The following is a 16,513-nucleotide window of genomic DNA, read 5'->3' as shown; positions in this document are numbered from 1 at the left end:
GATTGTGGCGTGAACAAAAACAATTACATTTTCGTGCCGATATTCTATCTTTTATCATTTGGAAAAGATTGTAACATTTGGATGGAGCAAACTACAACCAGCTGGGTTGGTGGGGGGACTGTGTGTTTAGTCTGCACCACCTGTTTGCCCTTGGACCGGTTTCTGAGAAGGTGGCTTAAATGCAGAAATGACAAGCTCCAGAAGTGCTCCTGACCTGCCTTCACATCACAGTCTGTTCCCAAAGCTGATCCATCAAGACCAAACAGCTACTCTCAACAACCGCGTCTGTGTTCTGGTCTCAAACTCGCTTCCTTGTCCTCTCAGCTCCTTCCTCTTTCTTCCTCCATGGTCCCAAAGGGAACGTCTGTAGGGACAGGTATCTCTTTATCGAGTCCTCCCTCATCTTTCTCTCATACTACCCGCTCTTCTCTTTTCATCCTTTTAGATCCTTTCTCTAGTGAAGGCCGAACCGGCTGTGGCTCCAGCGGCACTAGCTCTACACCTTTCATCCACACAGACATGCGTGTGTGCTTACACACGAATAACGACTCACACTGAGATAGACAGGCGCAGACAGGATGTTCCCGTCTCTTCCCACCGGCTCACTTGCTGGGCTGCGGATGTTTTTTCAGTCCCCCTCTGTGTGTCCCCTGCTTTCTTCTACCCTTTTTTGCATTCACTCAGCTGTTATTAATAAACTTCTCTTTTCTGTCTTTGCATGTCTGTTTGTTCTTTACCCTACCACAGTTGTGGCTTTCATTGCATTGTTGTGCTTGGATCCACTGATTCATTCAAAATGGGAAATGTCAGAAACAGTTTGTGGTGCCGTGCTACACGATTTAATGTGTTTGCATGCATGTTCTCCGCAGTGCTCTATGATTTTAATTAGTAAGAGATGCTGAGTCCTTTGTAGTGTTGTAAACACAATAGGGTAACACCTACAGTTTTTATGCTCATTTTCCGATTTATTAAGTCTACCTCAACCAGTCCTCAGAAATTTCGCTCCATTGATGAGAATCACCCGTTCCACCACATCCCAAAGGTGCTCTGTTGGACTGATATCTGGTGACTGTGGAGGACATCTCTCCAGTGAACTCTGAGGGCGTGAGTGTTGTCCTCAGTGATAGGTGGCACCACTTGGACAAAACCTCCACATCAGCGCTGGTATGGGAGGAGAAGAAGTCAACACTAGAAGCAGAGGAGTCTCAGACGTTTTTTTTTATAAAGTTCTGGAAAGAACAGCGATTGGCTTATTATGATGTATTCCGTTTCAAGTCAGAACTTCCGAGTTTCCTGTTGGAATTTTTCAACTGGAATGTTCCCTCAAGTCAGACATCCAGCTAGAAAAGCCCCATCAACTCCTGCGTAACAGTCCAGGCTGGCGATAGTGGACATAAGCAGTAGTACAACAGCAAAAATTGTAACAATATACTGTATTGATACAGCAAATAACCACTGCAAATTTTTTTGTGTGATGATGCTTTATGAATACAGGAGTACCAACTTTTGATATTAAATAAATTCAAATACTCTGAAGACGGGGTCTCATCTCATTCGTCACCATTCTGAGATAACATTGGTCGATTGTTATCTCGAATCAGCTCAACTGAAAAACAAAAAAACAGCTATTGTGCTAGTTTGCTAGAGATTCATGAATGGGTCAAACTTGCTATCGATCAAAACAAGTCTGACTTTACTGGAATGTGCTCAGCGTGCTAGCTCTGACTTCCAAGGCAAATGAAATGCAGTATTGGTTAGGACTGACCTTATGTTTCTTACTAGAATTTTTTGCTGTACCATTTTAGCTCTTTTTCTTTTGTCAGTTTAACACCTAGCTTACAAGCTAAATGGGGGTGTCCAAATTCATAGGCTGCATCCTCCTGAGGCCGCATTTGTAGTCCGATTACGTCACAGCAACGTGATGAAGGCTGTCCAAATTTGTAGACTCCTCCAAATGCAGCCGACAAATGTGCTCCTTTTCCCCAGATTTGAAGGATGGGTCGGGTATATCCTTTGTGGCCCACCATATCCCAGAATTCATAGCATGGCCCAGCCATGTCCAGTTTCCAACAATGGCAGCAGCTACTTACGGGGAGATCATGGCTCAAGAGTTGGCAGTTCGTCTTGTAATCGGAAGGTTGCTGGTTTGAGCTCCGACAGTCTCGGTCGTTGTGTCCTTGGGCAAGACACTTCACCCGTTGCCTACTGGTGGTGGTCAGAGGGCCCGGTGACGCCAGTGTCCGGCAGCCTCGCCTCTGTCAGTGCGTCCCAGGGCAGCTGTGGCTGCAATGTAGCTTGCCATCACTAGTGTGTGAATGTCGGTGTGAATGGGTGAATGACTGAATTTAGTGTAAAGCGCTTTGGGGTCCATGGGGACTAAGTAAAGCGCTATACAAATACAGGCCATTTTTACCATTTACTTACTCTTTCCAGGTCGCAAAATAAACTTTTAACGTACTTTCAGGCGAGAATGTAGCTGTGTAAACTTCAAATATCTGCCCGGTTTATCAAGATATAACATATTTGCAAAAGCGCTCCAACATTGTCTGTTACCCACCAGCTCGATAGCTAGCCGGGACGAGAACAGCAAACTCCCGGCAAACCCCCCGTGGTCTTTTGCTACTCAAGTTAAACATCATATATAAGTCACTTAGATAACTTAAAAATGTTATTGTTTGGCTTTTTTCAGTGTGTTATTTGTTCGTGAGTAAATCGGTTTGGGTGAGATTACAGCTGAATACACAGAAGTGTGAGATGATCGAGAATTTACGCCAGTGTCCTGTTATATTTTACATAGCAAGGAGCAGACGGCTGAGTTTATTAAACTCCACCAAGACAGCTGGTGAGACAAATCTGAAGGCTAGACTGTCCAATGTCACAGCTGCTCACTTCTGGCCTACCCGGCCTGTGGAGGACCCGGCCCATGTAGACCGCAAAGGCCGGGTCCTCAGGAGGATGCAGCCTATGAATTTGGACACCCCCATGTGCGCATTTGAGCAAAGCTAGCTGTTCCCCTGTTTTCAGTGTTTGAGTCATTCAAAGTTACCCATCTGGTGGCAGGAGCTTCAAGCATAAACTACAGACGTCTGAGTGGTGTCAGTCTAATTTAACTCTTTGACCTAATGTGGATTCTACCTCGAGTTTTTTTTTTTTACACTAGAAGCAGCCAAGCTAGCAGTGCTACCAGAAACTAGCCAACGAACACTCCAACTGCCTCAGATGATCATGAAGCCCATCGGTGCTGCCATTATCCTCACCATTCTTCGAACAAAGCTGGACTATAAAGTGACATCATATCTGCTGGTGCAAGTTGTTGCTGTGCACCTCTCGATTTAGATTTTTATGACCTCGCACGTTGCACCTTGAATGATAACAACAGAAGCACTGAGATTCAGCTATTTTGCAGAGGGAGACTTTCTGGGGAAAAGAATAAAAAAATCTGCGATTTCTTTGTTTTTGGTTTTGCACTGATGTGCAAGATTTTGTCTCAGTGGCGCCACCTATGGTTCAGGAGAATACCGCAACAGGAACTCGAACCCTCTGCGCTAACATAAATGGTATGAAACTGTGCAAAGCAACGACTGGGGCTCTTGCAGTCTTGCAGGTGGCAGAAGGCATTTGAGATTCTCGCAGTGTACAGTAAGAGAAATGGAGAGTGAGAGAATAAAAAAGGACAATGGGTTAAACCAGAGTTGGTAATAGCAGCCACATGTCGGCACACATGCAAATGTTTAACCACGCTCCCTCCCCTCTCTGTCACAATCTCAAACATTCCCACTGCTTCTCTTTGTTTTTGTGTCTCGTTGACAAAGCAGGTATGCTTTTGTCTACACCAGAATTCCAGCAGATAGTTTAAATTTCAGTTTCACATAAGCTTGTTTTCTAAACCTTGCCGTTCCCCTCACGCTCTGTTTTTTCTGTCCACATTTGCTTTATTTATCTTTACAACATCCTTTCTTTGCAGCCCCCAAGGCCTTTGTTCCTGTAACTGATCCTCATTTCTGTCTCCATATTGCTTCACATGCAATCAGCATTTCCACTCTGGCGGGATAGAAATAACGGCGAGGCTTTGAAGAAGTGCAGAATAGTAGAGGGGAAGCGGGTGAAGGAGTTCGCTGAAGAAACAGGTGAAAGAGAGAGGACAGAGTGGAGGGGAAAAGATACGAGTGGAGGAATGAAGGAGAAACTCATGGAAAGTTGAAACAAGGTTGCCAGGACGTAGCCAGACTGCCAGATTAGAGCACAGCACACGTGTTGCTGTCTGGGATTTATGGATTGATGTAGCAGTTTTATCAAGAACCTGATGTGGAGATAGCTACAGCCTCAATGGTTTGCTTCATTCACTGCACAAACTCTGACAGAGCCCTGTGGCGAGCATCCACGTTTGGCTTGGAGATCTTGAAGGTTCTCATAACCTGTGCTGAGACCGAGTCCAACCTGAATCACATCTCTCCTGTCTGCAGAACTGATTATGATCTGAGTCCGTCTGGTCATTGTGAAACTGTCCCAATGCGCACGCGCGCACACACACACACACACACACACACACACACACACACACACACTATGGCTGTAAAAAGTCAACCACTAACCTCTCGTGCCTCTTCAGCTGGATTCCAGACACAGATTGTGTGCAGAGCCATCTAAACACTGCTGCTTTAAAGTGTCAGTCATTTAGCTGGTGTCAAATGTTGGGAAAGAATGCGTGCTTTCAATTTTAATGTGATCAGTCACGTCTTTTTCTGCCCTTTTCAATTTAATTTAAAAAAGAAAAAACTAATTTAAAGAGCAAAACAAATGTTTTTTTTAAACATCAGGGTGTTTGGTTTAATACTTTGACAATATTTCTAAAAAATAGGAATAGATTCAAGAAGGAACTGCAACAGCTTCTCTATCAAAAATCTTAATTCCTCATATCCACGTTGTTTTGTTTTTCTATTTTCTATTAAAAAATATAGTAGGCAGAGCTCTCAACAACTTCCTGGTTTTATCCTAAAAGCAATTAAATTGACCCAATACCATGGCTTTTGGAAACATTGGACTCTGAGTGAATCATTACCACAAAATGAACAGAACTCACACTATCACATCGCTTATAAGATGCTGTATACACTTTAGCGACATACATGATCAGTTGCTTGTTGTCTAATCATTGAATCACATGGCACCAACTCAATGCACATGTAGGCACGGTCAAGACGACATTGAAGCTAAAACTGAGCATCAGAATGAGGAAAGAAGCACGGTTGTTGATGCCCTGGGCTGGTCGGAGTATTTCGCAAACTGCTGATCTACTGGGATTTTCCCACACAGCAATCTATGGGGTTTACAGAGAATGATCTGAAAAACAGAAAACATCCAGTGCCTTACTGTTCTCTGGGTTTCAGGATGGTGGTGTAATGATCTTGACACACTTTGTGCCCCACTTAGTGCTAAATGTGCATCATTTAAACCACAGTGTGCCCATGTTTTGCTTCCAGCGGGGTAAACCGCCACAAAGTTCATGTAAATCATCTAAAGCAGGTTTCTTCTTCTGTACTCACATGGCCTCCACAGTCACCAGATCTGAGCAGAGCACTTTTGGGATGTGGCCGACAAATCTGCAGGAATTGTGTGATTGTGTATCATATCAATATGGTCCAAAATCTCGGAGGAATGTTTCCGCCCACGTTTCAATTCTGTGCCACGAAGAATTGACGCAGTTCTGAAGGCAAAATTGGTCCAACCTGATACTAGCAAGGCGTACACAATAAAGTATGTGTGTCAGTAAGTGTATATGTCTGTGCTGTTTTTATTTCCATTTTCTCTCCTCAAGACACTTGACCTGAAATCATTTCACCTGCAGTGATTGCTGACACTTGCAGAATAACTGCTTTCAAAGTTAAAATCTACACTTTAATAGGGAAGAAACCAGAAGAGGAACTGGTCCTCTTTCGATTGGTCACTTTCATAGTATCCTAGCAACAATGTGGATGTTATTTTATACCGGAAATGCATTTTGGAAAATTAAGTTCCCCAAATGTATTATTAACAGTTCGTGTTTCCTGTGTACCACTGGATGCACTCACACGTATTGCTGGGTAGCTTTGACACTGAAGAAACGATGGCTCAGTTCTTTGTTCACATATTAAAATATAACCTAATAATATAAAAGCTGGATCTGTGCTGCCTTTAATCAGCAGCCAAGCCTAATAATAATCTCCAGATTTAGTTTCACATTTAGTTTGTCTGGAGTTCAAACAGTAGATGCACATTTATCACCTAGAGAGCACATTTTTAAAACCAGGTGTAAATGGGCTCAGTGTTGTCTCAGGAAAAAAATACCAGTGCAGATGAAATGGGTGATTCATGCACCGCAAACCAGAAAATCAAGCACTTCCAGAGTTTTACTCGTCTATTTTCCTCTTTTTCTTCACATGAACACTGCCTCATTGAGCAATATTTTATTCTATTTCTAGCTGTCTCTCATCTTTCTTCTTGAGCAATCTAACAGTTTCCTCTTCAGCTGCATGTTTGGTTTGGACTTTAAAGAAATAAACTAATGTTTGCTCAGTCTGCTGACCTCCTCACTTCACACATTCCTCACTTATCTTTCTGTGTGCGCTGCACACACATGCACAAACCTGTATAGCTCTAGTATTAGTCTCTGCTTTCCTACAAAGTTAAGAAATTTACCACGACCAGCTCGGACTTGCCAAAATTAAATAGCAAAGTTTTGCTTTGAAAATCAAACATGTTTGTATCCTCTTGACCTCCTGGCTGGTCCCCTCTGAAAGCATCCCGAGAATGGATTTATTTGCTTTCAATAGCAGGCTGCTGCGGCTCTTTTTGAACAAGGCAGATCAACTAGATTATATCCTGATTTTCAAACACAGTAGCAGAATAGAGCCAGCGGAGCAGACATGTGGATGTAAGAGAAAACATTTAACTGTCTTTTTTTTGGCCTTGAATACAACCTGGCAAAGCAGCCAGCCTTCATTTAACTAGGAAGCAAGCAATCAGTAAAAACAACGGCAGATTAAACAAGTAACTCAATATCAAAATGGGAGACGCAGTGAAAAGTAACCATAATGACTCTTTATTTCTATTTGACGTACAAAAGGCACATTGTGGATGGTTGATGTATCTTGGCGTAGTCTTTGGATCTGTTGGCTGACTGAGTAACCGCCGTTTGGCTGCGAGAGGGTGTTGAGGCGGTTGGCTATCAAAACCACCCAGCCTCCAGGCTGCTCCTGCAGACCTGTGGTGCTCAGCTGAATGATGAATCCAGTGTGAAGCCTGCATGTCTCACATTAGTGCCCACCACTAATGAAAACCAGGCATGATCCAGGCTGCATTCGCTGCCTGGATCTCTTCCCGTGTTTTAAATTGGGAATCCACATTTTGTTGTACTGTAATCAGGGAATCGTGATATTATGAGGGCTCCTACACCATAGAGGGAGGCTGGAGTTTGTTTATATAAATGGAACAAATACAGATGCTACTTTTAAACAAGCTTTCCAGAGGATTCTTTGACCTACTTTTATGTGAGTTTATTCATCGGTCCACCTTATACTAGAGATGGCACGATACCACTTTTTTATGTCCGATACCGATATCATAACTTTGGATATCTGCCGATACTGATATGAATCCGATATAGTGTTTTTTAATCAACAAAGCTGTTTTTTAAATATCTTGCTGCATTTTGTATAAGTTCATACTCAAGTTTAAAACAACAACTACACTAAAGCTATTCTGTTATACCTGTATGCAAAAAAAATATTTCATAGTTCAGCAATACTGATCAATCTAATAAACTTAAACCTACACCATCCTCCCTATTCTGGTATTTTAAAGAGTGCTTAGCATAAATATTAAGCAACCTAACTAATAGGGTTCCAACTCCCAGCAACAACAAAAATAAATAAATAAAAAATAGGGAACCACCCCTCACGCTCCACCTCATGATGCTTAATCGACGTAATCAACCTTAATTTCATGCAGTGTGAAAAAAAAATGCACAGAAATCAATTATTTTTCAAGAAATATTAAATAGATTCAACATCTTTCTTCAACAAAATTGCAGACTGCACAGATGGTACCTTCCCAAAGGAAAAAGTACTATAGCTTACTAGGGTATATATATTAGACTTAATAGTTACTATATACAGTAATGGACTTCTATTCATTTTGCATCAAATTAAAACTTTGGCTGTCAGATAATTATTTATTAAAAGCTAGACATTTTAAATGAGAATAAGAAAGAAAAGTATGTCTTTGTGCCCCCTTTTCCCTGTTAATGCCCTATCGGCCCCCCTGGCTAAACTTTGCTAGATCCGCCCCTGCACAGTTACCAGCCGTCAGCTGCGTAGAAAAAGATCCTCGAGTAGAAAGTAATATTAAATAAATTCTAACAACAGCTTATCGAGCTTAAACGTGCTGCTGTTGTTCAGCCGCTGGTTTCCTCTTTCTGGTGCAAAGTGGGCCAAAAGCAAACTAGAGACACGGACTCGCGACAGAAAAGCCGATCAGCCGATCGTTAAGCAGTTTCATGATTGAAGTAGCAGCAATACCGATACGTAATATCGGATCGGTCCATCTCTACCTTATACTGGCAAAATATTCTAAACACTGTCGGTCCGGTTTGCAGCGTCATGTTGAATTCTGTCTTTAAAAAAATCTGAGATGCCTTTTCTGTGCTTTACTGTTTTAAACTTTTTACAAGATTAAAAGAATGGTACTATTGTACTCCTACATCTATGTGTACACATTTTTTAGACCACTAAAGCAAATAATACTTTAAATTTCACATTTTTGAATTCTGAGAATTCAGAAATGAATCAAGAATAATGTTCAACCACTGAAACTTAATTTTTCTGGTCAGGAATGTTTCATATGGCAGTGAATCAAAGTCACAAAATGAGTCTGAATGTTGAACAAGCATTTTCAGTACAGATCTAAGGCTACTATAAACACATCAACTACAACTCCCTGTTGTAATTACTACATTTCTGTTTATACATGAATTAAACAAAACAAAAGGGTCTCGTGGCATTGGCCTTTATAAAATCCACTAAATGTATATTTAAAAAGGAAAGAGGAGACTGGAGAAACACCCTTCAAGCATGTTATAATTGTTGAAGTTGCATACTTGGTCCACCAGAGGGCAATCTGCAACTTCCTTGCTGGCAACAGTGTTTGGATTGCCACAAAAAACCAGCTGATCTGAGTGGAGTTGGACAGACTCGAAAAAGTTAAATAACGGCACCTAAAATGTGTTTTGTGTTGAATATATATCCATATCTGACCTTTTTGATCACCAGATATCGGTATCAGTCGAAAACTCCTGTATCGTTTGGGCTCAATTAATGATACATTAATTTCATAATCGTGTCCCCCAAGCTTTTTGGTCCAGGTCCAGCTTTTCAGTTTTCCAGCTTTATGGTAATTGCCCTAAGCTTGGCCTGTCTATCCTCAACGCTTACACTGAAGAGTCCCATGCAGTCAAAAATGTAGCAGTGAACCAGCGCAGGTAGACTCGACTGGTCCAGACTAAACAAAATGGAAGCAGTTAAATTATATGATTAAATAAACCATGGCCCGGGCCTCTGCTTTGTGTCATTTTCTGTGTTTTTTGTCAGTCTGGCATGGATATCTGTTGGATGACGTTTTTGTTATCAGAATAGATGTGAGGATGGATATTTGGCTGGAATTTCTTTGGGAATAGTTTTATCAAGATCACTGTCTAGTTTGACATTCGAGTGTCGTGCATTGTGCCAGAAATGTTCACATTCAACACACATCACAATTCATAAATTCATAAATGTTGATATGATTGATACACTTTCTTCTCCTTTAGAATTTGCTTTTATTGTTGCTCACATGCTATCTGGAGCTATATTTTAAATATGCACTGCATGCAAGCCAGCCTCAGCGAACTCTTAAAGGGTTCAGAGTATTCCCCTGCCCCCGAATAAACAGGCAGGGGGGAAAACTCTTTGAGTGTTTGACTCATAGCAGGCATCTCCTCTGTGTATTTTTGTAAAGCCATAAAGAACAGCATGTAGAGAAGTGCACAAGTCAGCCATTATTTCTGGGCTGCTCTTGAACTGGCCACACTCCCCCCAAAAAACTCCAGCTTTGTTCGCTTCTTACGTCTCCCACCTTATCTCTCTCCATCTCCACAGTCTATCACTCACAGTGATAGACTTTCACAGTGATTAGTTTGACGACGACGACGAAGGCTCGTTTTGCTGTGATCATTCAGATCACATTCAGTTACAGAGTGACTCAGCAGTGACTTGCAGACGTTTACATGAGCTGAATGGGTGGATGCTCTTTTATAGATGCTGAAATATGATGTAATTATAACATGAAAAAAGATTATCCTATGCCCACTTATTTGTGGTGTTCCTCAAGGATCCAACCTTGTCCCACTGTTGCTTAGTTTACACCTTTTATGTTTAACTAAAGATTAAAGCACAGCGGTTCATTAGTAACCAATTTCATATGTAGATTTGTTAAGCATTGCATTGTAAATTAAAAAAAGAGTCTCACTGTAGATTTATGTATCTTGTTTGCTACAGGTGACCTATCTGGGCAAGGTGACAATCTCTGGGACGCAGTTCCTGTCTGGCTGCACAGAGTCGGCGGTGGTCGGTCTGGTGGAGCATCGCGCCCTGGCTCAGCAGCAGGGCACTTGTCCGGCTAGCGGCTCTCTGCTGGAGATCCGGCCTTTTCAGGTGCGTCTTCACCACATGGACGATCGCGGAGAGGCATCAGTAACCATGGACACCTACCAGGTGGCGCGCATCGCCTACTGCACAGCTGACCACAGCGTCAAACCCAACATATTTGCCTGGATCTACCGGGAGATCAACGACGACCTGTCCTTCCAGATGGACTGCCACGCTGTGGAGTGCGAGAGCAAGCTGGAGGCCAAGAAGCTGGCGCACTCGATGATGGAGGCTTTCCGCAAGACTTTCCACAGCATGCGTAGCGACGGCCGCATCCACAAGAGCGGGTCAACGGACGACTTTGCGGAAGACTCGTCCACCCCCGAAGACTCTACCCCAGACGATGGTTGAACTAAAACACAATACAATAAACACAAGATCCCCATCCTAACAAAGTGAGGGCTGACTGGAAGGATGGACAGATTACCTTCTCTCTCTCATTCTCCCTTGCTATTTTTCTGTTATCTATATGAAATAAAATGAACTGACCATATGAACCAATGCACCCAAGACAGTGAAGTAGCTTTTAACTATCGTAAAGGAAGTTACGAAACAATATTTACATAGAGGAATAGCAAAGTGCTGCCCCATTTTGAGTAAATACTCAGCAAACAGGCACCTTTCTAGTTGTTCTCAGTTGAATCTCTCAACGTTTCCATTTGCAACCCCTGTCAGCGCCTATCGTTCCTTAACCTTTAGATCAAGGAAACAAAGAAAACAAAGTTAAGTCCATGTTCTCCTAGCACCAGGTCAGAATAATCTACTGCCACTCTTGCCATGTAGGGACTCAGCAGAAAGATGTCTGGTCCCAACTCAGAGTTTATATGAGACTGTTGGAGCACATACATTCTTGAAATGTTTGATTATGTGGAACGTAATGCCTTCAGCCTTGGCAAAAGCAAACGAGAACGTGAAAGTAAAGCTAGGCCTTTACGCACTGCTCATATCTTTGCTATCGTACCTTAGTCCGAACCCTGAATATTATTCACAGAGCATAGCTGTTGATTCATTTAGACGATAGAGCTACTGCCTCTGTCTCTTAAAAAAGATTCAGAGTACGCGTACGGCACCTGGGAGAACATAGGTGCGAAATGTCTTTTAGAAGTTCTCACTGGAGTGAAAGCCCAGCCCCGTCCGAGACACCTTAACCACCCACATCCGACTTCTGTTTTAAGTATACCAAAATTCAGGCTCTCTTTTGCCTGTCACATTATGTGCCTCACTTTCCTCTCACATAAGTTTGGTCTCTTACCCAGGTCCCAGTGTGTATGCGTGGCCGCGTGTCTGCTCACAAGGTTTTATCCTACTCTTTGTCGGTGTAATTCCCAATTCTGTACTTTGTGTATATGGGGTGTACATGCGAGTGCTTGCAACTGTGTGTGTGTGCATGAAAAAGAAAAGGTAAGAGACGAGGAAGTACAATTCGTATTGTACGATTAGCTAGAAGTGAAGAGAGCATCTGCTTTTAAAATCAGGCGTCGTACTACGACCATTTGCCAAGTTTACTCAACTCCGTCTTGTACCAATCAAAAAGATAAGAGCGAGTGATTAAATGTGCCAGTCACACTGAGGTTGTAAGACCCCCTAAATCACAGCCATTCGAGATATAACGACTTACACCTCCTGGCCTCTGCTGAATGTATGAGTCCGACATACTGTGAGCACCTCACAGCATCTCCAGTCACGTCCAGTCTCCCGTAATCTCCTCGTGCTCTCAGACAGCTCTAAGGGGGGGTGCTGCTCTGGCCCCGCAGGCAGTCGGCCAGTGACCAGCTGTCTCTGTGTGCTCTGTGTCATCCCTCCGAGTGACTGAGGCACCGTTGTGGAGGAGGAAAAAAAAACCCGAACTCTTTCTTCTTTTCTAACTGAACTGTCCTGAACAGACTGGAAACCATCGGTTGGAAATGGTCTTCAGTCAGCGACTCCAGCAGAATATTCAAACTTGTGTAAAGCTATACAAATGTTACACACATGTTGTATTTGATTCTTGCCTGATAAGCTTATGTAAATACAAATGTATCACTTCCCAAATATTACAGTATAAATGTCGATAGCTATTTTAAGTAATAAAGAAAAAATGTTGAGAACCATCATACAATACAGAAACAGTATTATAAAGCTTACTGTGAATAATAAGTGGAGAGCCTGATAGTGGTGGCTGTGAGTATGTGTGTGTGTGCACGCGTGTGTGTGTGTGAGGAAGAGATTTTATGTGTTTGGGGGAGTGCTGAGTATGGACAAGGCCAGAGGACGAGAACAGGAGAGAGCGTTTCTAAAGCTGTAGATTATACTGTGCCATGTCTGTCTGGAAACTCAGACGCGCTTTAAATGTTTAAAAAAATGTTACCGTAAGTGTTTTCTATACAGTGTTTGCAAAAATCAAAAATAATTGCATATAAAGTATTTACCAAGACCGAGCGTACGACAGTGTGGTCTGTTCTCTCTCAGTTTTCACTTCTGTCTCGTGTGTTCCCCCCTTTCGCCCAGATCTCAGCTAAAAGACGTTTTTTTGTTCTCCAGACTCTGCTGTATTTTAACCTGATGGATTCCCCGCTGAGGCCGCATGTGGGAGGATAAATACAAGGCATGCTCAGTTTCAGAGCAAACAGAATGGGTAACCAGATGATGTTCTGACGAGGTGCCAGGACAGATGTACACCATAACCTCAAGTGTCTGCTTATCCTCCATATGTGCAATGTTTCCACGCTTGATTGGGTTTTTTCCTGAAACCTAAAATGTATAAAAATCTCTTTTGTGGTGCATAATGTGCTGAGCAATTCCAGCATCTCCCACAATGCTCTAAACATACTCCTAAAAATAGCTTTATGGTGTGTTTCAGGTTTAAGTGTGACACAGCCACAGCCTTGTCCATCCTCTGAGGAGGTTTTTTTACTCTCCCCATTCTTCACATTCCTCAGACTTCCTCAGATCTTCCCTTTTATTGTCTTGTGTTGCTGTCCTCTCTGGCAGAATGTGGCAGCTCCCTTTTCTCTACAAAGCGCCCACATCAATAACAAGATAACTGCTTGCTCTCAGCTTCCGTGGCAGGCGATCATTTTGCGTCTTAAAAGCTGCAAAGAATTGGATGGAAAATGGATGCTGTGAAGAATGTAAAAGCATGTGCAATGTGAACACTGCCTCCCTCTGGCAGGCAGAGCGATTGCTTCTGCTCTGAAGGTTTTTTGTTCAAACAGGCCTTTTGCTCTTCTGATAAACTCCCCTTGATGATAATCATTTCTTTCATTTTGGTTACAGAGAAACAGATTGTTCTTGCCATGAAAATCACAGCCTCATTTAAAAACAAAACAGTGGTGCATTTTAAGGGGAAATAAATGCACAGTCTTTATCTCCAAATCTAAGCTATGGTTTTGTTGCTGTTTTCCTCTGTTAATAAACTGAGTTTTGCAGCATCAGCTGCAATCGTGCAATAATTCACCCACAATGCTGATAATCATCGCTTTAATGGAAGTTTTAGAACAGTGTCAACAAAGCCTTCTGCCCCTCTTCTCTTCCAGCTCACTGTACACAAGCGTCCCTGTTTGGATGCTTCTTTGTCTTCGATCTGTGCTGAGCACACACCCACCCAATTGCTCTTGACTGTGGTCTTGTGTCTGACTGGCCCACTTCGAGCAGTGCATCAGTGCGCTGGGGCCCTGTGAGGCCCAGAAAGAGGCCACCCCGGCAGCTTGCTCTTCTGCTCCTCTCAGGCGTCAGTCAGTCAGTCAGCTCACAATACCACACTGTTACCACTCCAGCTGGCCGCTCTTCCTTCTCCGAGTCCCAGAACCGCCTGTCTATCCACCCGCCAAGGTCCTACACGCTTGAGGTCCGGCTGGGGAAGGGAGCCAATCTGGCTTCTGATCAGATTCCTCTATCTCCGCCTTACTTTGCTTATTCTCTCGGCTGCTGCCACCCAAGCAGGGGGCCTGGGCCTCTTAGAGAGAGAGAGAGATTGTGTGGTGCAGTACAGTAAACACATGTGTGTAACGTGTATGTGTGAAGTGGAACTGTGCACATTCTTTCGGCCTCTGGCTCGACTTTATAAGGCACACTTTTCATTGCATGAGACGCAAAACCTTGAGTGGTTAAATATGGTGAAAGAATTTTAAAACCTTTTTAGAATTTAAAAACCATCTGTGGTGAGAGTAGGAATACATTTCCTGTAGGAGCCAAAAGAAAAGAGCGGACATGTTTAGGTTCAATTTTACACAAGCAAAACTAAAACTGTGTTTTCCTAATCATGCACCATTACCACCTTCATGCTTTGCTTTAGCTTCTACAGTTGCCACACATCTGCAGGCTGCTTTGCAACCCGTCTCAAGCCGTGCTGCTCCCATGCATGCTGTCTTGCAGCTGCTCTCCCACATGGAAGGTCATAGAAGTCCCAGAAAAAAACTAATTAGTGTATGGAAATGATGATCTTCTTTTGGACTATAGTGGACTTAACTGAATTAGTGTGTCTCTGTTTTTCTGTAGCACCAATAAAAAAACAAAAAACAAAAACCACATAGCTGTTCCAGGAAACTTCAGTGAAAACTACTGGGAAATTATCAGGAAAATATTAGATCTGGAAAAGAAACCATGACAATGCTACAAATCGCAAGACTAGTTTAAAAAAGCAAAACTAAAGTACTGAGTAATGTATCCCCCAGACCTCAGCGTGAATTATTTCTTTCAGACATACAAAGCATTTCCTCTGATCATATCCAGATCCCCCCCCTCACTACCACGCATCCCTCCTGTTGGATAGTCCCTGAAGTCTTCATGTGATTTAAGATTCCTGTCATAATGAAATGTGGACTGGAATGAAGAGGGGGTGCCTGCGCCTGTCTGTCACAAGCTAAGACTCCAAACTCTCTCTTAACCTAAACCCAGAGGATTCAGCACACATTGCTGTTGCTATTGCTGCTGTAATACACGTAAGTCACATACAAATGAGATGCTGCCCTGAATCCCTCGGGGAAATGTCTGGACTAAGATCCAGGGGTAGCTGGTTTCTCAGGAACAAGGGATAAAGCTCTGAAAGAACAATAAGCTAAAACAGATCCCGAAGGAATGTCAGTGGCTCTGTCTGTAAAATCCCACCGTGTACTGTTTTTCTTATTATTGCAGGCCGTTACATACCTACTGTTATGTAGAGGTTTCATAGAAGTACGCTTGCAAAGGCACTTGCCCAAGATTTATAGTTTTCTGAACAGGACAAGCGGCCTGTTTTAGGTACCATGTAAGATATTCCAGCGTTCAAACCTCTGACACAGCAGAGAACTGTGATTGGACAGCAACCACGTGTCTGGCAAGATGTGGCTGTGATTTAATGGTAGGTGTTGTGCTTGCTTGATTTCTGGAGTAAGATTGGCAGTGTAAGCAGCCTTAATGTAGCTCAGCACACACAGTTGGAAACAAGGGAAAGCTATACTGTCATTTAAAGCAGAGACCAAAGGTTTGTCTACCAGCAGAGATAACAAAAGTGCAGACATTCTTTACTTAAGTAGAAGTACAAATACTTGTGTTAAAAATACCATGGTAAAAGTTGAAGTACGGACTCATCTTCTTTACTCGAGTAAAAGTGAGAAAGTCTGGCGTGCACGCAAAGTAAGAAGTTAGGTCTTTGAAGTATGCATCTCTTAGCTATTTTTGTGCAAAGCTAACTGAACCTGGTGCTATATTAATGTAATAATAAAATAATATTAGTACATAGGAACTCTGATCGGCTGACCTATGCTAAGCGCTGCTGCTCTGAGCTGTACTGCTCTTTGTAGTTATACACAACGAGATGCAAGCACATGTCTCATGCG

General features: G+C 42.7%; 1 protein-coding gene across 1 annotated transcript in view; it reads left to right on the top strand.

The window, feature by feature from the left end:
- pid1 (phosphotyrosine interaction domain containing 1) overlaps positions 1-13,131 on the top strand; it is a 33,927-nt gene extending 20,796 nt beyond the window's left edge. Inside the window, exon 3 of the mRNA XM_082502210.1 lies at positions 10,569-13,131. Coding sequence (XP_082358336.1) covers positions 10,569-11,069 — 501 coding nt within the window. The 3' untranslated portion in view covers positions 11,070-13,131. The remainder of the gene's footprint in view (positions 1-10,568) is intronic.
- Positions 13,132-16,513: the final 3,382 nt, after the last annotated feature.

The sequence above is a fragment of the Aulonocara stuartgranti genome (genome assembly GCF_965226115.1).
Source record: "Aulonocara stuartgranti genome assembly, chromosome: 14".
Classification (NCBI taxonomy): Eukaryota; Metazoa; Chordata; class Actinopteri; order Cichliformes; family Cichlidae; genus Aulonocara; species Aulonocara stuartgranti.
This window is presented reverse-complemented; position numbering and strand designations above follow the sequence as displayed.